The sequence below is a fragment of the Carettochelys insculpta genome, chromosome 2 (genome assembly GCF_033958435.1).
Source record: "Carettochelys insculpta isolate YL-2023 chromosome 2, ASM3395843v1, whole genome shotgun sequence".
In the NCBI taxonomy this organism is placed as follows: Eukaryota; Metazoa; Chordata; order Testudines; family Carettochelyidae; genus Carettochelys; species Carettochelys insculpta.
In genome coordinates, this window is record NC_134138.1 from 238,304,431 (window position 1) to 238,327,615 (window position 23,185).

The 23,185-nt window shown below is 41.0% G+C and overlaps 1 protein-coding gene across 2 annotated transcripts in view; it reads right to left on the reverse strand.

Annotated features, from left to right (window-relative positions):
- RUNDC3B (RUN domain containing 3B) overlaps window positions 1-23,185 on the reverse strand; it is a 133,396-nt gene that overhangs the window by 59,206 nt on the left and 51,005 nt on the right. For both annotated transcript variants that reach the window (XM_074984778.1, XM_074984777.1), the window contains exon 8: window positions 16,394-16,551. In XM_074984778.1, coding sequence (XP_074840879.1) covers window positions 16,394-16,551 — 158 coding nt within the window. The remainder of the gene's footprint in view (window positions 1-16,393; window positions 16,552-23,185) is intronic.

Genomic DNA, 23,185 nt, shown 5'->3' on the forward strand with positions numbered 1-23,185 from the left:
GACTTTGTTAGTTGTTTAAAAAAAGCCTCATCCACCTCTTCCACCTGGCTAGGCGGCCTGTAGTAGACGCCTAGCAGGACATCACCCTTGTTTTGACGCCCGCCCTTAGTCTAACCCAGAGACTCTCAACACATCCATCTCCTACATCCATCTCCACCTCAGTCCAAGTGTGTACATTTTTAATATATAAGGCAACACCTCCCCCCTTTCTTCCCTGTCTATCCTTCCTAAGCAGGCTTTACCCTGCAATACCAACATTCCAATCACGTGTATTATCCCACCAAGTTTCGGTGATGCCAACGATGTCAGTTATATTTATTTATTAGCACTTCCTGTTCTTCCTGCTTATTACCCATACTTCTTGCATTTGTATACAGGCATCTAAGGTATTGATTTGATCTTGCCTCCCTGTTTTGCCCTGACCCTCTTTTTACTCTGACATTGTTGCCCATGCTGCCTCGAGTAAAGTAGAAAAAGTAATTAGCTTTCAGTGCTCTGTACTTCCTTATTGGTTACAGCTTGTAAAGAAATCTCCATATGTAGATGCAAAATACAATATCAGCTGCATCACTGACTGGTCTCTTAGTCTCTCCATTGTCTCATAGTATCAAGTGAAACAAAAAACTGTGTTAACTTAGTGGTTTTCAGAAATTATTTCCCCAATTTCTAAAAACACTAAACCACAATAGTGGGAGCCTATGCAACATTACCCAGAATTGGAACAAATATGGAATGGGAGTTCCATTATGGACAATCTTATCCAAGTAGAAATCTGCAAGTCTGCATACAAATTTTGTAGTGACATAAGAAGGCACAGACCAATGTCTAAGAGGTAGCCTTACATCTTGCAACAGAAGCTGCCTCTCCTACTCAGAAAATCAGCCAACAATCATCCTGGTCAGCAAGCTTTGATGATCACTGGCTCTTTTTGCATGCTGCTCAGTGAGGCACTCTGATTCACTCACCCACCTATCTAGAGAAGCCTTCAATTTAAAGCTCTTTTAGAACTCTAATACAGGATGAATAGATCTAAATTCTTCATTTCTAGCAGTTGTTTTATAAATGCGTAATGCATTCCTAATAATCAAGGTGCACAATTTCCCCATCCCCACTCCTAGAAGATGGGGGAGGGGGGAAAAAAAAGGAATACAGCAAGAGCCAGACAAAAGGAAGTAAGTATCTTTAGAGGGATAATAAGAGACACTATTTTACTCACCCCTGTGGTTTAAAATGAACCTAAAAAATACCAGTAAATACCTGCAGAAAACCACACTTTCTATATAGTGAGATGCCATTTTATATGAGAAAAATGAAAACACCCTTCTTGGTAGTTCAAAAGGAAGACCTGCCAGGGTACTAAGGACCAGTTTGCTGTGCCAGGTAGCCACAAGAAGACTGGAGCCTCAGTGTGATTTTTCTCAACATGAAGAAACCTCACAAAAGAAGATGTATGAACCTTTTATTAACTAGTGTGTAGATTTAAACTAACTGCATACATAGGAACTGAATAGCTAATGGTTAAAATAAGTAACACGTTACATTGCTATAGTAAGACATTATTATTTGTACCTATATTTTTCTTGTAGAGTAACTTACTGTGCCTTTATCCGGGCCTCACAGGTCCCTAGATGGAATTTAAAAGTCACACTTCATCACATACTAGGCACTGCAAACTTCCGCCCCCACAATCTGATTTCTGATGATGACTTTTTTCCTCCACATTTTTAAATGGATACTTTTTGGAAATAACACGTTACACATCATCTTTAAAAAAATTAACCTAAATTTCTATTTCTAGAATTAACATAATTATAAAGGATGAAAAATACATTGACCTCAAGAATTCAGACGTAAAACCGTAATTTGAACTAATATGAAAATGTCACAAAAATAATTTTGCACCTATTTCCTTTCAGAAGTTATGTTTTAAAACTTATTTTGGTCTTTAAAAAACAAATTGTTCCTCCCATCTCTCCTATATAATGGACCGAAATGTAATGCACAGCGTAGCTATTCAAAATATGAACCAGATACACTGAATATTACTGTGTAACGAGTTCAAGTTACCTCATTTTAAATATTAGGTATTAGATTAAGTTTGAACCAAATGAACACATGCGAAGTTAAAAGTGGAACCTTTTAATACAAAAGTTAGAACAAAAACCTTAGAGAAGCTCACAGCACACTGCGTTAACAGCATTAGAAGAAGCAGCAGATCTCTGTGGACTACAAACATCTCTCCTTCCTCATCTACCAACCCAGCAGTACAACTTTAAATACACAGAAACTGGTTACAAAAAAGTCCTTTTTTATATATAAATCTTCTTCAGTTAGGCAGACTAAAATTGATAACACACACATCGCATTCAAATTAACAGGCTGTCAGGTCAAAATATAAGGATAAATTCTCTTGTTGATGAGGAATAATTACAGGACACGAGGAGACTGCAAGGGGTCATCTACTCCAGCAGTTCCCAACAAGTGCACATACTCTGGTAGTACGGAGAGGACCTCCAAGTTTTATCACAGGCTACATAAAAAGACTACTGAAGTGGGTATGAACTAAAATTTCATTCAATGACTTCACAAACAAGCAGTTATGCAGCACCTTAGATACTAACCAATTTACTAGGTTTCGTGCATAAGACCCACTTCCAAACACTTGAAGAAGTGGGTTTTACCTATGAAAGCTCATGACCCACTAAATTTGCTAGTCTCTAAGCTCTTACATGACTGCTTGTTACTTGTGAAGCTACAGAATAACCTGGCTACCCCTCTGAAACATGACTTGTTTAGACTGGTATACGTACACACTGCAAAAAAATTACATTTGTATATTGCAGGGTTTTTTTTGTACTTGTGTGATGAAAATGAGAAAGTACACACATTTCAATAGTATGCTGTGACACTTCAGTATTTTTATATCTGATTACATAAGCAGTTTAAGTGAGCTATAACTTGGGGTAAACAAGATGAATTAGCCTCCTGAAAGGGGTACAGTAGTCTGGAAACACAGTCACTGATCTAGTCCAATCCCTCCTGGCAGGATTAAAGTCTTACCTAGACCACTGTTTCTTAATTTTTTGAGACCATGAAACACCAAACAATAGTATTTTTATGTGAAACACCTATGAAAGTTTTCTTCAAAAATTGTTCCCAGATTGGAAAAACCAAACCAAACCCACAAGAGCAACATAAACAGCAAAAATAAAATGAAGTAATTTAATCAGGTATCACAGCAATGAAGTAGTAACATTGTATCTGGTTTTAATAACAGAAAATATACTTCAATGTATTTTTTCCAACTACTAGCAGCACACCTGCAAGTTGTTCATGGAACAGTTTTCTGCAAAAAGGCTGTGTCTACGATACGAGATAAAATCAATTTTAAATCAGTTAGCCTGATTTTTCCCAGTACCTGTCCTCTCTGTACATTCCATTAGCTTGATTTCTGGACCACTAAAATCAACATGATGTTGAAATCCTAAAATCGAAGTAACCCGATGTGTTTGGCATTCTATTTGAATTTAAGAAACCCAATGAAGGGCAGCGAGCATGCGGCATGTCTTTAAATCAAACTCATTAGCTTCCACAGATGTCCTGTATGTGCCCCACAATGCATCACAGTTCTCCGCTCTGGCCTTTTACATCTCCACTGCTCTCAACTGCATAGGAATTAGGCAACAGGACCATTACAATTAGGCACCAGCAAGCCTGTGGCTGTAGGGTCATGAGAGGCTGAAAATTCTTCTTTTTCTTTGCTAGGAGCGCAGCTGTAGGGTCTGTGCCTCTGTGTATACCCCTGCTAGCTGCCCCTTTTTTTTTTCTCCTCCCTGTGCTGTGTGCTGCCAGCCACTGGCTCCCCTGTACCATCCGTCAGCTAGGCTGTGGAAAGTGCATGTCTGGCAGTAACAGAAACAACTTCTCAGCCATTTACGTGTTGTCCTGACCCCCACATCCCCTCCCTTCCCTACCCTTGGAGGTGCTACGCGGTTTGGAACATTCCTGCACCCAGCCACGTCACGTGGCTTGACTCTGAACCAATAAAAGGACATGCTATGCAAGGTGCTAGTCAGATTGCATGCGGTGAGGGTCATGATTTTTGGGGGCTGGCTGTAGCTGGGGCTCTTTTAGCCACCTGGTGGACGTTTCCCTTGGCAGCCACAATTTTGAGGGGCTAGTTGTAACCAGGGGTCTTGTAAGTCACACCCCAAGCCATACATGTCTCAATTAAGGCAATGCATTAGCTATACAACTACCGCAGGTTGTCGAAGTAAGGCTTGCAGCAGGGAATATTTGTGTTATAAGGGTCTTCTTTTCCATGTGCAAACCTGGCTGTAGTCTTTTAGCTCGATGAATCATTCCAGTTTCAGTGTAACAACTGTGTCTACTTTGACATAAGAATCTTCTTTTTCAGGTGGCCTAAATCCAGATCCAAGTCACAGAGGCATTCCATGTGCAGTCACAATTTGAGCGGCTGTCAACTGGACACAGTCTTTTAGCCGCTCTGCCCATTACTGATGATGCAGTAGAGTTTCAGTGTAACGACCGCATCTACTTAAACATACTAAACATGGCAGGGGAAAAAGAGAGGAATGAAATGTGGGAAGATGGTGTCATATACCCACATCTCCTTGTGGGAACCTATCCCACAGCTCTGAGCCCTGTTGCATTCTGCCCCCACAATACACTGCTACAGCACTCAATTTAAGCTTGATTTAAGCTACTCGTATGTGGCAGCAGTAAGTCAATTTTGTGGGGAGCATGTAGGAAGGTGAAGATGCTAAAAATTGAATGGATAAAATCCAGAGTTAAGAAATCGATTTTAATAAAACTGATTTTATCTCGTAGTGTAGACACAGCCAGACGTTGATGTAGACCATCCCTGACATGTGTTTCTCTAACATATTATTAAAACTCTGCATTGATGGAAAGTCCACAGCCTCCCTAGACAACTGACTCCAATGCTTAACCACCCTGACAATCAGGGAGATTTTCCTAGTGTTCAATCTAAACTGCCCTTCTGCAATTTAAATCCATTGCCTCTTGTCCTATCCTCAGACAAAGGTTTTTACAGGTAGGAGTAGGAAAATTCTTATACGTATTTGAATACTGTTATGTCCTCCCTCAGTCTTTTCTTCTCCAGACAAAATGACAATTGTTTCCCCCAATCTTCACTCACAGGCCATTTTTGTAGACACTACTTACACAGTTTTTGTTGCTCCTCTCTGGACTTTCTCCAGCTTGTCCACATCTTTCCTGAAATGTGGTGCCCAAAACTGAATGCAATACTCCAGCTAAAGTCTAAACATCCCAGAATAGAACTGAAGAATTACTTCCCATGTCTTGTGCACAATACTCCTGTTAACACACTGCATAAAGATTTTTTTTTCTTTTGGTAATTGTGTAACACTGTTGACTCATATTTTGCTTGTGATCAATCATACCCCTGACCCCTTCCCTCCATCCTAGGCAGTCATTTCTTATTTTGTACGTAGGAAGGAATAATCAGTTTCATAGGTGGAGTGCTTTTCACTGGTCCATACTGAATTACATTCTATTTCCTTAAGTGTATCCAGATCATATTAATCATAGAACCACAGAAGATTAAAGGTGGAAGAAATCTCAGGAGGACATTAGTCCAATGCATTTCTCAAAGCAGGACCAAACTCCAACTAAATCACTCCATCCAGGTCTTTACCAAGCCTGGCCTTAAAAACCTCGAAGTGTTCCAGTGTTTTTCACCCACCTACTGAAATAATTTTCTTCCTAATATCCTACCTAGATCTCTCCCCCACTGCAACTTGACACCACTGTATCTTGTGTTGTCATTTGTCACCACTGAGAATAGCATACCTCCTTCTTCTTTGGAATCCCTCTTCAGGTAGTTGAAGGCTGCTATGAAAGGTCATTACCTAATAAAAAAAATTGTTAGTCTTTAAAGGTGCTACATGGCTGCTTGTTTTTTGTGAAACTACACATTAACATGGCAGCTCTTCTGAGGCTATCAAATCCCTGCTCTTTCTTCTCTTCTGCAGGCTAAACAGGCCCAGCTCCTTCAGCCTCTCCTAATAGGCCTCTGCCCCCTCATTTCTGTTGCCCACCACTGGACTCTCATTTGTCCACATCTTTTCTGTAGTAGGGAGATCAAAATTGGACACAATACTCCAGATGCAGCCTCACCAGTGCCAAACAAAGGGGAATAACTTCTTTTATTGATTTGCTGCTATTACTCCTACCAATGCAATTCAATATGCCATTAACCTGCTCAGCAACAAGAGCATACTGTTGACTGATACCAACCTTCCCATCCACTATAATTCTGCAGTCCATTTTTGCACACCTGCTAGTTAACTACTAGGTCCTCATCCTATAATAACGCATGGGATTCTTCCATCTTAAGTGCAGAATTCTGCACTTGTACTTGTTGAACCTCATCAGATTTCTTTTGGCCCAATCCTCCAATTTGTCTCTGTCACTCTGGACGCTCTCTCTACCCTCCAGTATATCTACCACTCTACCCAGCATATTGCCATCCACAAATCTGCTAATCTTATCCTTCAAAGCACTTGGAAATCTCCCATCTTGGTAATATCTGTAAACTTTATAAGTGTATTGGCTACACCAATATCTAAATCATTAACAATGAATTGAACAGAACTGGATGTAGACCTGATGCCTGTGGGACTCCACTTGATATGCCCTTCCACCTTGACTTTGAATCACTGGTAACTCTTTAGAAACTGTTTTCCAACCAGTTATCCACCCACTAGTTGATCCATCTAGACTGTATTTCCCTAATTTGTTTATGAGGTCATGTGAGACAGTTTTAGAACCATTATTAAATTCAAGATATATCACATCTAACTGCTTCCCCCATCTTACAAGGTTCATAACCCTGTCAAAGAAAGCTATTAGATTGACTTGACACAATCTGTTTTTGACAAATCCATGCTGCCTGTTACTTATTAATATATTATCTTCTGGGTGTTTGTGAATTGCTTATTTGCTCCATTATTTTTCCAGCTACTGAAGTTAAGCTTACTGTAATTCCCTGAGTTGCCTTATTCTACATTTTATAGGTGAGCATTATTATTATTATTTTTTTTTTTTAAAAACCAGTTCTCTGAAATCTCACCTGTCTTCCACGACTTTTTGCAGATCAACTCTAATGGCTTTATCTCCTCAGTCAGCTCCTTGAGTTTACTAGGATGTACTTCATCAGGTCCTGGTGACTTGAAGACATCTAATTTGTGTAAGCAAATTTTATTTTTTTCTATTTTATTTTATTTCATTTTCACTGAGATTCACTATGTTGAACATCCAATCATTACTAATTTTGTGAAAACTGAAATAAAGAAGTCTTCTAGAACTTTCACCATTTCCACATTTTCTGTTATTGTTTTCCCTCCTCTTTGAGTAATAGGTTTACCCTGTCCTTAGTCTCTCTCTTGCTGCTAATGTATCTATAGATATTTTTTTGACAAAGTAATGCAGTAGATCTTACCCACCTAGATTTCAGTAAGGTATTTGATAAAGTTCCACATTGAAAATTAGTTAAATTGAAGTTCGGGATTAATATGAGAATTCAAATGTGGATACAGAACTGATTAAAAGGGGAATCAACAATCTGACATACTGAAAGGTGAACTGTTAGGCCGGAGGAAATTTATGAGTGGAGTTCCTTAAGGATCAATCTTGGGTTCTATCAACATATGTATTGTTGATGTTGCCAACAAAAGTGAGTCTACACTAATCAAATGTGTGGATGACATGAATTTGGAAGGTATAGCTAATACAGAGAAGGACCAGAATATCATACAAGATGATCTGGGATCAAATTTAATAGAAGAAAGTCATCACTTTAGGGACTAACAACAAGAAGTTTTGCTATAAGCTGCAGATTTAATCGCTTGGAAAAGAAACATCTAGATTTATTAAATAAATCACAGCAGGTATATGAGCCATTAATATGATGCAGCCATGAAAAAGGCTAGTGCAGTCCTGGGATGCATCAGGCAAGGTTCTTCCAGTACAGACTGGGAAGTGTTAGCATAATTATACAAGGAGCTGCTGAGACTTCATCTGGATTGTGTGCAATTCTAGTCTCCCATGTTTAAGAAAAATTAATTTGAAGTGGAACAGGTGCAGAGAAGGGCTACTAGATTGACCCAAGGAATGGACTGCCTAACTTTTATGAGAGCAGACTCAAAGAGCTTGGCTTGTTTTTCCTAAGCAAAAGAAGGCCGTGGCAGCAGGGAAGATATGATTGCTCTCTATAAATACACCACAGAGAGGAGTTGTTTAAGGTAAGCACCAATGTGGACACCAGAACAAGAGGATATAAACTGTCCATCAAGAAGTTTAAGCTCAAAATTCGGCAAAGTTTTCTATTTACCAGACACATTTTTCAACAGCCTTTCAAGGAACTAGTGGGGGCAAAAAGTCTATCTGGCTTCAAGATGGCAGTTGGTTAAATTTATGGGATGATGGTGTAATGGGACTGTGTACAATGACATGTCACCCATCAGCCAGTAGCAAATGTCCCCAACAACTGGAGATTGACACTAGATGGATAGAGTTACATGTTACTACAGAAAATTCTCTCTCAGGCCTCTGCCTAGTAGGTCTTGCCTAAACTGAGTTTACACAACCGGTCTCCCTAAGGGGATTTAGAGAAAGGAGGATTAGTATTCTTAATTTTGTCACAGTAGAAAATTAATTCAGCAGCAAGATCACATATTGAACTGTAACCCCAATTTCTACAGAGTGATGAAATAAAGGCATTAAATAGCTCTCCTCAGCAGACTAAGTTTATTATACTGAAGCTGTCTAAGGACTGACTTTACTTTGAATATCTTGCAAGAAGAATCCATACAACGTATAGTAAGATATGCTATACTTGTGCTTACAAAAATTGCTCCAGAGAGTTTAGCATTCGTAAGAATATAAAATTTTCAAAAATGGTTCAGTTATCAATCTTTTGGACAAAATGAAGACAGATATATCCCCCAAAATGTAGAAAAAGAAAAAAAAAAAAAGTTACCTGTTCCATAACGGGCGTTCTTTGACGCACACTGCTCAAGTCCATTCCACATCAGGTGTACATGTTGGCCACATGCACGTGTGCCAGAAGTTTTCTCCCTAGCAATATCTGTAGGGCAGCTGCTCCACACCCTCTGGAATAGCACCCATGTGGCATGGCGTAAGGGGTGCTGTACCCCTCCCCACCACCCTCAGTTCCTTCTTGCTAGAAACTCTGACAGTGAAGAAGAAGGGCGGGTCCTGGATAGAGCATGGACATGTGCAACACATCTCAAAGAACACTAGTTACAGAACACGTAACTGTCTTAATTCAAGTATTTGCTCATGCCAATTCTATGTTAAGTGACTCCAAACTGTACCTTTAGAGACAGGCAGGAGTTCACAGCTGCACAGATTGTAGCACAGCTTTGCAGAACACAGGCTCATCTCTAGCCTGCTGAGTGATGGCCTAATGAAATGTGAACATGCAGAGAGAGGACCACATCACACCTCTACAGATGTCCTTGATCAGAATACGTACTGAAAGGCCAAAGATGCCTGTGCTCTAATCAAATTGGCTTTGATGATCAGTAATGAGACACTCACTGGCTTGTAACAGATCTTAATGCAAGGGATGGTCCAGTTGGAAATCCTTTGCAAAGAAACCAGCAGTCTCTTCATTTTATCTGCTGTACCAATGAAGAGTTGGGTCAATTTATGGAAAGAGCTGGTCCATTTCAATTAAAAAGACAAAGCCATCCAGACTTCTCAACAACCACAGCAGTCTTATGCTTCTTGACATAGAACACCAAGAAAAATATGCCCTGGCTCATATGGATGGAAGAGCCCTCATTGACAGGAAGGCCAAGTGGTGCCACAACTAGACCATATCCTTATAAAAGCACTATAAGGCAGTTCCAAGGTCAAGGTCTTCATGACTCGTCTTGCCAACGTCATCACTATGAAAGTGACTTTCCAAGACATGTGGGAAAGGGAACAGGAACCCAGTAGCTGGAAGGGTGGGCCTGGAGGGAATGAGGTTAAGATCCCACCGTGAGACAGGGATCCATACTTGCAGGTAAAGTCCCTTGAGGCGTCTCAGGAATCTGATTGTCATGTCATGAGAAAACACTGTCACAGTCTGGATCCTGACTGCTAGACTACAGAGAAGGCCACAAGGCTAACTTTAATGGGAAGTATCAGAGGGGTAGCCATGTTAGTCTGGATCTGTAACAGCAACGAAGGGTCCTGTGGCACCTTATAGACTAACAGAAAAGTTTTGAGCATGAGCTTTCGTGAGCACAGACTCACTTCATCAGATGCATCTGTGCTCACAAAAGCTCATGCTCAAAACTTTAATGGAAACTATGCTAGTCCTTGGTTCCTGAGCTTCAGTAAGTAATCTAAAATGGACTGCACTGAATAACATGGAGGGAGAAATGCCATGCTCTGACACCCAGTGGGAAAAACTTGTTCACTTGGCCAGGTAAGTATCAGAGGGGTAGCCGTGTTAGTCTGGATCTGTAGAGCAACGAAGGGTCCTGTGGCACCTTATAGACTAACAGAAAAGTTTAGAGCATGAGCTTTCGTGAGTTAACTCACTTCTTCAGATGCTGGTCCTGGAAATCTGCAAGGCCAGGTATAAATAGGCCAGAGTAAGGCTGGGGATAACGAGGTTAGCTCAGTCAGGCAGGCTGAGTTGTATTGTCATCAGTAGATCTGGAGGTGTGAACTCCAAGAGAGGGGAAGCTGCTTTTGTATTTAGCCAGCCATTCACAGTCTTTGTTTAATCCTGAGCTGAGGGTATTGAATTTGCAGCACATCTGTCAATGTAATTTATGCCATCATGTGCCAGCAATGCCCCTCTGCCATATACATCGGACAAACTGGACAGTCCCTACGTAAAAGAATAAATGCACACAAATCAGACATCAGAAATGGCAATATACAAAAACCCATAGGAGAGCACTCCAATCTCCCAGGACACACAGTAGCAGATTTAAAAGTAGCTATCCTGCAGCAAAGAAATTTCAAGAACAGACTCCAAAGAGAAATTGCTGAGCTACAATTCATCTGCAAATTCAATACCCTCAGCTCAGGATTAAACAAAGACTGTGAATGGCTGGCCAAATACAAAAGCAGCTTCCCCTCTCTTGGAGTTCACACCTCCAGATCTACTGATGACAATACAACTCAGCCTGCCTGACTGAGCTAACCTCGTTATCCCCAGCCTTACTCTGGCCTATTTATACCTGGCCTTGCAGATTTCCAGGACCAGCATCTGAAGAAGTGAGTTAACTCACGAAAGCTCATGCTCTAAACTTTTCTGTTAGTCTATAAGGTGCCACAGGACCCTTCGTTGCTTGGCCAGGTAAGTCATCAATGGCTTCCTACATCCCACAACGATGTGCTGCACCTCCTCTGAGCACAGACACTCCTCTGGCTTCAGCCATGGAGCATCCATACCAAGATACACAGAGACTTGTGGATGGGGTGTAGGAACTGATCATAATCCTAGGACAGCAGGTCCAGACAGATGGGAAAGGGATAGGGAGGAACTGCCACCTTCTTCATAGGCATGGCAAACCAGTGCTAGCAAGGCCACACTGAAACAGTCATGATAACTTGTGCTTTGCCTCTACAGCGCTTTGCTAGGATACGGTTGATAAGAGGGAGCCCATAGCTGGAGCGGTTGCTAGCTGATAACCAGGATCTACCAGAGTGGCAACGCCACACTTGGCACAGTCCAGGGTGGTGACTAGGGGAGGACCAGACCAAGCAGGACATGCACCCCAAGGTGACCTCAGTGATTAGCACTTGGCAGATCTGCCGTGATGGACTGGCAATCCATGCCTGGCATGGTGAGGCCAGTGGATGGGGCAATGGAGAGAGACACTAATCAGCAGAGTTTGGAGAAGTCTGCAAAGATTTTCTGATGATGAAGCCTTCAGCTATATCAGCCATATATTTTTCCTTTTTATCAGCTGGGATGTGCTCAAGAAAAGATGACATCTGGGAAAAAAATGTTGTTTGTATTTGGCCAGTAACACAGAGTGCTTTGCTATGTGAAAATGGAAGGTTACTGATGAATAGGCTTTCTTGCCAAAGATGCATACGTGTTTCCTATCTTTATCATAGGGAGTGGTTTTGGTTCAACACTGTGTTCCCCTTTGATTAGCTGCCTATATTACCAATGAGTTTGAAATAGGGTGAATAAACGAAAATTAACTCCTTTAAGCCAGTACATGATAATTCTTGTCAGACTGCTTACAAGAAGTTGGGGACAAGGATGGATTCTGTCATATGATTTTTGCTGGGTCTATGATGACATTAATGAATAGTGCTCTTTGCTGACCGCAAAGTTTGTAATGTATTGGTCAGCTTGTGTTGAGTCTGTGATAGCTCAGCCAGTGGGATGTCTAATGATGCTACTACACTTTTAAACAAACCCTGAAAGTATGTGGGGGGCAAAGGCAATTTTTGGCATCCAGGGACGAATGAGCAGGTGGGAGAGAGTTATCCTCGGGTCTGTCTCCAAATTCATCAACTTCCTCCTGCAGCAATTCTGGGGAAGCTGGAGCATATAGTGGAGGTGGTCACAGTATCTTGGATCTGAATGGGTTGGATGGTTAAGTATTCCAGGCTCTGTTTAATGCCCAGGAATCTATCCCGCTATGCCCAATGTGGTGGAAAAGCCATGGTAGAGGGCACCTGTTGTTGGAATTGCCAACTTGCATCCTGTGGCTGAATACCTCCATGTGTAGGATAGGAGGGTAAGATGAGCCCATTCTTGTTTCTCCCTCCTCTTCATCACTAGAGATTGCTGCTGTGTGTGCAGGGCCACTCTGGGCACTGATACCAAAAGTCTGTAACTAGAACCACAGTGCACCAAAACACCTGAAGTGGAGCACCCACAGGGATACTCCTCAAAGAACTGTAGAAAATTAAAAAATTATATATTCCTTCAACAAAATCACCCCTTATTTTTTGGTACTCTCTTTCTGGAGCCATAGCTGCTACTTGATATCCAGTCAGCAGCTGTCAGCAGTACTGGTGAGAAATCTAATCTTTTCTTTCAGATGCAAACCTACCCAAAGAACTAGGCTTTTCCCATCTCTGTAGTGGATTATTACAGTTTCCACTGAGCAGCAAGACCACTTGCAAATGTTGGCCAATATAAATTGTATCTTTTTCTTCTCATAGGGAATATATATATTAAGTCTATTCTTAGCAATAGAAATAAGCTTGCATTTATTTCTGGAAGCAATTTGTACTATTTGTTTTGATGTATAATATTTCTACATCATTTGGGTCCCAGGTACCTTAGACAAAAGTTAGTATCTCCTTTTGCGATACTATGGCAATACACATCAGCTGATCTGCTAAAGTTTACTAGCCTCCACATTAAAAGACTATCTGTAGGATGATTTTAATCAAAAAGGCTGTTGGTATTAAAGCTGGAACACTTAACTGTGGGATATGCCCCCCTTTTAGTAAGCTCCCATGCCCTCCTCAAATGTACTAACTTTTGAGGCACGCTGGCATGCTTAGCTTTTCCCTACTAGGTTTCTGATAAGTTGTTTTGTGGGAGGAGGAGATGTCCTACTAATCTAATGTACAATATTCTGTAGTGAAGTTATTAATATATACACTCACAGACTAGGATAGTCAAATTTATAAATATTAAATACTGGAAAAATAACTGGGGATTTAGGGAATAATTAAAGTAACCCAGACTTAGCATATGCATATATGAATTAATAGTTCATTGATCATTTCGGTTAGTAAAAGAAACTGCAGCATACAGTTCACTATTTTAGTATACTAATAAGGAGGCAGAGAAGAGAGGAAGAGAAATAAAACTAAGATACCTGTCTGTACATGGAATTCTATAAATACAGGTTCAACTATTTCATAATGTTAATAGCAACTAGCCAAACTAATATTTGAATACAGGCAAAGTACAGTGTGAAAACTAGGTGCTCAATCAACTCAGTTACTGTTTAAATACAAAGCAGAGATCAAGAGTAGGCATGCATGAAGGAAATATGCTTTGAGAATGCCAGTTGCTGCTAGTTTTCATCCTCATGTTTCTCCTCCAAGTCATTTTCTCTGCTCTTCTAACTCTCTGGGCTGAGTAATTAACCAAAATTACGAGCTCATTTTAGGCAGAGTAGATCTTACAGATTTGCTGAATTCACAACATTAGTTTTGTGTAAAATTGTGCTTGGATCTCTCAGCAACTGCCTTATAAATATGAAAGCAGACAATCTACAGCCCCTAACATCATCTCAAATGGCTATAATAAGTGCAGGGCTGTTTTTTTTTTTTGTCTTAAAGTACCACAAAATTATACGCTAAAATTTAAGTGAGCTAACATTCAGAGAAAAAGACAACAGAGGTTGAATTTTTCATAACAGTGCCAAATTTAGTCATACATTTTTCCTTTATACTGAACACCAATAATTCCATCAATTAAACTAGGTGAAAGTTGGCATCCTCAAAGTCAGTATCTGCTTTAGAAAGTGATGCTCTAAGAGATGAAAGACCAGTCAATAGCCACAACTGCTAAACTCTGGTTCAGCTTTAGCACAGGGAGTTCTCACACAGCTTGAAGCCAGGTTTCCTCCAGCCCTGATCAAACAAAAAGCATGGAGTGAGAGGAGAGGAAACCTCTAGAGCAAGGGTAGGCAACCTGTGGCCCATTGGGGTTCTATGTGCAGCCTGTGAAACATTTTGTTTTCTGCAGGTCATGCACAGGAAGGCCATATTCTGCTGTTTTTTTCCCTAGCAGTATTACTAGTTTTTTTCCCTAGCAGTATTACTAATGTGATACACACATAAAGCAAGGACACCTGAAGTAGGGTGGGAGCTGATTCGCAGTCAGCCGTTGTGTGCAGAGTCATGCACTCCCTCTGCAGCCAATCTAAGCACTGCTATGTTTCAACTGGCTCACCCTGCAAATTCAAGGTTGCTAACTGTGCTTGCTTAAACTACCCTGTCCTGGAAGACCATTTTGATTATATAACAATCTTACCCACTGACATAATTGAGGGTCACTCACATGGCCTACTCACCAGCCTAGGTTGCCCATCACTTCTCTACAGCCATAAAATTATCAAACGTGAAATACACATTTTTCTGACGAACTCAGCAGGGATGCACAAGTTACAAAGTATTTTTTTATTAACCAAACACCTCTGAATGCACAAAAACTGAGATTCAGCACTGCTACTCTAAGCAAAAAACAGCCAAGAAGCCGACTAAGGTGCCTTTAAGCCACCCTTGAATCTCCCAGAATCTAGACTGCTCCAGGGGCAAAAGTAGACACTGATGTAATTTATGACTGAGCTAGAGGTGATGCCCAGAATCTCCACAATTCTATATGCTTAACGCCTAGCTATATCCCAGAATAACACAATTTCAGAGCTCACAAAATGTTTCCAGAAGAGATCCCGAGACTGGTGGCCTTACTTCCTCCACCAAGGGGAATTCTCCCATCATTGGAATAAAGCTATCACACCCAGAGAAGGATGGTCCAGTGGTTAGGGGACTACAATGGGAGTTGGAAACCCAGGTTCAGTTTTTGCTCCACAACAGACTTCCCAGGTGAGTTTGGGTAATCCATTTTTTCTGTGTCTTACTTCCACATTTCTAAAATAGGGATGATAGCCTGTCTGCACTTCACAAGGATGCTGTAAGAATAAATACATTTCAAGTTGAGGTGCTCAGATGCTACAGGAATGTGAGCCATGTAAGTATTTAAAATAGATAAATCAAAGCTCCTTTATGTTGCTCCAAACCTTTTACTTGATACAAAAGAAGGGATGAAAAGCTGATAATCTGCCAAATAATTAAATGCTCAGCTCCTACTGTTTCAGAGCACCATACAAACAAAAAAGAATAAAGCAGGTGTGTCTGAAGGTGTACTTGAAAAGGAGATACACCTTTTTCACCAATAATGAAAAAATTTACAACATCCAAAATAATGGTTTGCTTCTCACAAAACGTTTTGCATTACCAAATTGAAATCTACTAGTGATAAAATGCAGTATAGCAATTTTAATTAGAAAAACACAGTTGAAATAGGAATAACTATTTTCAGGTAAACTGTCTTAGATCTTTAAATAGTCATTTCTTATAATTTCTTATCTCGTTAGCATTCTACACTATTTCAGAGCAGCTGTCTTTGAATATAAAATTTGTAAATTGATGAAGAATTATTCCACAATTATAAAAAGCAGAAATACTTCATTTTCTCTACTTGTTTCCATGACATAAGAAATTCATATAAATTACTGAAAAATAAGAATCCAAAACAGATGATGTTACTACTCTAGCAAACTTTCTTCATCACAGTCTAACTCACAGCTGGTCCTGAAGCTCTACAATTATGTACTCCAGTTGTTCCTTCTCCATTTTATGAGCTAGATCCAGATCTTCAATCCTCTGTAGCAGTAGTTTGTTCTGTGAGACAGATTCAGCCAGCTGGGTTTCTCTAAGTCGTACTAGCTCTTCGAGATAACCCTGAAAGACAGGAATAAGCAAAAAGCTTTAGATAGTGAGTGGTTACTTGCTGTATACAGTATTTGTAGTTCTTTGACATGTGTCCCTCTATAGGGGGCCCATTCCCAGTGCCCTGGAATTCCCTGCACCTTTGGTCAGAATTCTCATAGCTGTATTCATCAAGCCCACACATGTATGTTACTAAATTCTGTGTTCTGTGCCATGACTATCCAGCATTGTAAAGGTGAACTAACCTCAAGTCTTTCTGTATCCCAAAGCTCCACAGCAGAGAACTCTGAAGCAGAGTTGCAGGAGGGCAGGTAGTGAAGCATCCAAAGGAAGACTAATCATAGAGAGAGTCAGTTACTGCACAGGATAAATAACCTGCACAGAGCAAGTGTTCTGTCCCCACACTAGTGTCCCTAGAAGTGCTCATCTCTAGTGGCCTAATGAGCAGAAAGAGGATGCAGCTTCAACATAAAGTCTAACATGGAAGAAAATACAGCTGAGCTGCATACAGCACTGGAAGCAGAATCATGAGTTATTGCAGAATACTCAAACATGTATAAAGGTCAAAGTCATGGATCCACATATTTCAGTGATGGCAGTTCTTATGAAAGGCTATAAATAGAGATAGACCTCTCAGAATGAGCGAGTGTGGGTGCACATGCATTCTTGGATATTACAAAATGGGATTAGCTCTTGCCATGAGCCATGTAACCAGCTGGAAAGTCTTCATTTAGAGACCACAGACACTTTTGATCTGGCTAATGAAGACAAATAATTTGGAAGTCTTTCAGAAAAGTTTAGTCCTATCAAGATAAGCAGCCAGGGCTGTCCTTACATCAAGTGTTACATCACTGTTAAAGAATGCCATAAAGGCCCATATTTTCCCAACTTGTCAAGCCAACATGATGCCTACCAAAAATGCTGTTTTCCTTTATAAAATATTGACTTAGAAGGAAGCCATCAGTGCAAATAGGGATCCTGAAAGGCATTTAAGAACCAGGTTGAAGTCCCAAACCCAGTTAGGATACTTGACTGGTAGAAAGATTTCTGATCCTCCTAACTAACCTTATTGTCATTGGGTGGACAAATACAGCAAAACCTTCTACTGGAGAATGGAAAGCCATGCTGGTTGCTAGGTGGATTCTAAATGGAGCTGAGAAAGAGGTCTAAGTTTTCAGTTTTAAGGTGCTGTCTGGCACATCTGGTAGATATTCAGCTGTTGGTTAAATGTGTCTGAGATCACATCAGGAGGTAAATGTTAATTTTTGTAAGCATGGCATAGCATGGTGCAGCTCATTTTCTGCTAGGTAATAGCACTCTTTTTACGTCTTCTGAGCGTGTTGTTACTAATCCCATGAACCAGTGAGCAGTCCTATTCTGAGACAAAGAAATCTGAGACTGGAGTAAAGGCTCTTTGCACTTTAAAGTCTTGACTGTTGGTGAAAAAAAATATGGAACTTGCACACTGCAATTTGCATATCTTTTTCTGCTTTGCTTTCAAAAGAGGCTTTGCCAAAATGTGGCATGTCTACATGGTGACACATTTCAGAAAAACCTATTTTGGGCCATCCCTTCTTCCTCATAGAATGACGTGTACAGGGATGGTGAAAGAACACATCTGTTTTTCCAAAAGTGTTCTCGGAAAAGTGAATGCATTCCTTGGATGAGCATAGCTCTTCCAAGAGACCTCTAGTATCCTGTAAAACACCTGCAGTCTAGGCATAGTCTTGCAGAGGAGAGGTCCGGAAGGTGATCAGTGAGTAAAAGATCAAATGTATCAACCAAGACAACTATGTTTATCTGAGCCAGGTCAGAACTATTAGACTAACTCTGGCATTTTTATTTGAGTAGAACTTTTGACTATTGGGGGTGAAGAGGGAAGGGAAGAATGCAACAATGCCAAGAACCAATAAGATGACCCCTCCCCGCCTGCCAAAGAACAGTGATCACTTCTAAAGCAAAACTGGGAATTCTTCTTCTTTACTGCCATGGTGAACAGATCTATTGAAAAATACACCACTGCTGGAATCAGTTGCATAATGGGATCTATTTTCTACTCCTAGTCTTGAAAGAAGTGCCTGCTGAATGTCTCCACAGTGACATTCAGAATGAACTGCTAGAAGACAACCTGCTACAATCATGACCTGATTACATATACAACAGTTCCAAAGCTTCCACGGCCTCTGTGCAAAGGGAGCAGCGAACTTGTATTGACTTGTCAGTCAATATAGAACATTCATAACATATTGTCCCTCATGACCTTTATGTATTTACCCTCACTAGTTGTAGAAACCTGTAGACAGACATACACACACGAACAGCCTTCAGTTCCAGTCTGATGTTCAAAGTGGTTTCCTGAGGTGGCCACATGTGACCATCCAGATTTGCTTCCCAACCCAGCAGGGATGTAGCCATTGGTAGGCAAAAGGGATTCCTCCTGCACAAATGTGAGAGTATTTCTGCCAACTCAGACTCCTTGAGAAAAGTGGGTGCATAAAGTAATGTGGATAGATTGTGTTTGCTGGGTAGATACGCATGAGCCACCCTTGAAGGCACTGTATTTACAGTCTTGGATGGTGCACAGATAAAGTACCAGCTGACCTATGTTCCAACAGCTGAAGATAGTTCTTGCGTGGGATTAGAAGGTTACTTGGGATTGTACAGCTCAACTGTCATCCCAATTTGAGGAAGTCGTCTACGGTCTCACAAGTTACCTGTCAAGTTTCATCCAGGGAGCCACCTTTCAGAAGCCAATTGTCTAGGTAAGGGAACACTAGAATTCCTTTTCTGTGAAGGTGTGCCACTACTACTGACATGACCTTCAGAAAGACCCTTCAGGTAGGTAGGTACTCCCAAAAGGAGTACCCGGTACTGAAAATGATCTGAACTGATAATAAAAACATAGGAATCATATTTGAGCTGGGAGGATTGCTATATGGAAGTGTGCCCTCAAGGTTAACGGCTGAGAACTAATCCCCTAAGCTCAGTGACCGAATTATTGCTGCAAGTATCACCATTTTGAATTTGTGTCTCCACAAATATCTTGAGTAGCCTTACCAGTGACCTGATAATACACATCTTGGAGGTCAAGGACCAAGAACCAATACCTCAATCCATTGCTAGAATAATGGCAGAGAGGGTAGACATCTTGAAGCATTGCAGTTTGACCAACTTGTTTAGGTTTTAAACGTCCAGGATCAGCCACTAGTTTTTTCTGGATCAGAAAAAAATAGAAAACTGTTTCCTCTATGCTGGGAAGGGATTGGCTCTAAGGCTCCAAGCTGCAGGAACTGGTTTATTTTTTCTAGTAAAATGGGTTAATCAGAAGGGTGCCTTAAGAAGGGCAAAGAGGCAGTGGGGTGAGGTGGGAACAGGAGAGGGACAGAATGTTCTTCACTGATCTCTAGAACCCACCTGGAATACCAAAGAGGGTCAGTATGACCGGAACAAGGGTAGGGCTTACTGGTGCCTTGACCACACTTAGTGTTGTCTGGATTCAGGTGCAGGAGAGGTAGCTCCTTTAAGAGTGGCCTGTCCATGATTCATAGTGGGTTTTTGTTAGCACTGAGAGCCATTGTGCTGCTGAGGAACATTCTGGGGTGATCAAGAACAGCAGTCTCTTTGATGCTAGCGTGGAAATACCCAGGGAGCAGAGACTAACTAGTGAGCATAGGCTGTGGGTGAAGCACCCCGTAGGGAAGGCTAGCCCCAGCTCCACCCTTCCTTACCTCCCCAAGGCCAGAGCCCCAAGACTCCCTAAGCAGAAGTGATACATGCATGTCAGATACAAGCAGTTCTTTAGGGTATTTGAATTCCTGGACTGGAGGTAAGAGCATCGTCAGTACTAGTGTACAACTTTGTGCCAAGGGACAAATGCATTCTCTTGAACAGCCACTAAATGGATTAAAAGACTTAGCTGGCATTGGCAGTTTCGGTGATGACAAGGATTCTCTCTGCATTAAAGGCATCTGTGGTGCCAACTGCTTCAACAGTGCCCAAAAGATGCCAGTTGGTGCCATTGCGCCCAAAGTCAAAGTCTGTCTCCATCTCCAAAGCCAAAATACAGTGGCATGGGGTGTAGTGCTGCCTACTTATGGTACTTAGACCACTGTTTGCTACCAGTCCCGGAGGTACCCACGCAGGCCCTGTATCAATGTCTCCTGTCAGGTGACATTAAGGTGACTGACCTCAGTGAAAAGTGTTCTGGCAGGCTGCATCTCAGAATATGAAGAGGGATCCCATTTCTTCTCCTCTGAATGAGGCAACTTTATATTAGAAAGACATGGGAAATGAATTGACAGATGATCTAGCAGAATATGAAAGCTACACAGTTGAGAGTGTCCAAGCCTGGGTCTGACACTGGACATAGTAATTGCTCCACAAGGAGAAATCATAACTGAATGTCCCAGTCTTCTCAGATCTTGGCAGTTAATTTGTGGTAATGGGAACACTTTTGTGGGATGCACCCTCTCCCACTCATTGATACACTGTGGATAGCCATCTGTTACCAGGAAGGCATTCCAACAAGAGATTCATTTCTTAAACCTTGGAGAACATGGCATAAAAGCAAATAAAAAAAAAAAACTTCCTGGTCAGGAAGGAGGGAGGCAAGGAAATGAAAATCTAAGCTATGAGTAATGATAAAGGTAAAGCAAAAACAGGAAAAAAAATTTGATAGAGGAAAGAAGTAGTTCTAAGTGACACTAAAACTGACATTTAAACCACTATTTTAACGTGTGCAGAAAGGAGAAGCAGGCCCACATATAATGTGGTAGAGAAGGAACTGGGAGGGCGGGAGGCAATGAAACCACACGCTATTATACATGCCATTGACAGTGCAAGAAGTGGGAGGTGCGCATGTGTGGTCCACCAGGCACTGATGAGGATGATCTCCAATCTGAAACATTGGGAGTGCTGCTGTACCCACAGAGACAACACCACTTGAACTTAGAAACATGCATATAATAATGTTTCCCAAATGTAGAAAATAATGTTTATTTTCTCAGTTAAATAGAACTAAATGATTCTAGCAAAGAAATGCCTCAAGCATGTACGAAAAGGAGAAGTGCTGTGCTTTACTTGTAGTTTACAGACAAATAGGATATCTGGATGTAATAAACAGAGGAATTAATTGCAAAGCAATGAGATACAGATCTCAGAGACATGATTTAAAGCGTAGTGTCTACTTCTGGGTATCAAAATTTAAGAAGGAAGGCAGCCAGGGTAATCTGTCACAGTGGACAGAAAAAACACTACCCTGCAACACAGACTTAAAAGTCTATATTTATATTAAAAAGCAAACAATATTTTTCTCACTATAACAGATAAATAGCTAAAAAAACCCTCAGACATCTAAAAAGTAAAAATAATATAACAGAAACTGATTATGCCAAGCATTTTGGGATGCCACCACCACAAAATTAGAAAAGCAATGAGAAAGAATGCACACTATGTCTAGTTTCCCTCTGAGGTTTAGTCTACATTAGAGCTGGTGGTGTGATTTCCAGGTCAAACGACACACCTGCATTGGGTCTAATCAACTTAGCATGCATATAATGCATATATACATATGTTCTTCTTTCAGTACATACACTGTGGCAGCCATGCTATTTTTAGTGTATTCTCTCTGTTGGAGCTAATAGGTATGTCTACCTTCCAGAGCCTGTGAAATATCCCTGAGACAAACTGGCTGTCTACTGTACAACTATTGTCAGTATAACTTGTGTCACTCAGTGGTGTGGAAAAAACCCACATCCTTGAACAAAATAAGTTACACTGACAGAAGCACCAGTGTATTGCACTGGTGTAAGCACTGTATTGGTGGGAGAGCATCACTGGAGGTGGTTTAATTATGTCGATGGGAAAGCTCTCTCCCATTAGCACAGACTGACTACAGGAGATCTTACAGTGTTAAGTTCCCTAGTGTAGACATGGCCTTGCTGGCACAGCTAAATGAGGCCTTATTCCCCTTTTTCTGCACTTATGAGTGACAGCAGCCTTCAGCCATCTTTCCTCATGTGTCTACTATTGTGAGAGAGTGGCAAGTTGTTTCTTAGCTTGGCCTACACTAGGATTTTTGGTTCAAAAAAAAGTACACTGTTGTAACTCTTAACTGTGGTAGCAAAAGTGAACCAGTAATATAAAACAAAAAAATTCAGTATTAAGGAATATTTACACTTCAAGCTGAAGGTGTAAATTCCAGCTCAAGAGAATGTTTCTGTTCTAGCTAAGATTGAGGTAGTGTGCTAAAAAGCGTATAGCTGTGGGTGGCACAAGAAGTGGAAGGAGACAGGCACTCAAGATGCTAGGTATGTATTTGATGCAGCTAGTCCTTCCCACTACTATGTTTCTGGCATCCTCACTCGATCAGATCTAGCACAGGCACATCTCTACCAGCTGCCAAGTATACCACCAGCTCAAAGTGTAGATATATCACTAATTCCAGGCTCCATGATACTTTAGGGTATGTGCATGCTGCAGCTGTGTGTGTGTGTGTTGGCAGGAGATGTAATTCCCAGTTCGGTAGACATATATGGGCCAGTGCTGATCAAGCTAACTTGCTTAAAAATAGCAGTGTTGCCACAGCAGCATGGGCTAGTCACCCAAATATATACCTAGCATCTTGAACCTTGCACAAAAAGATCAG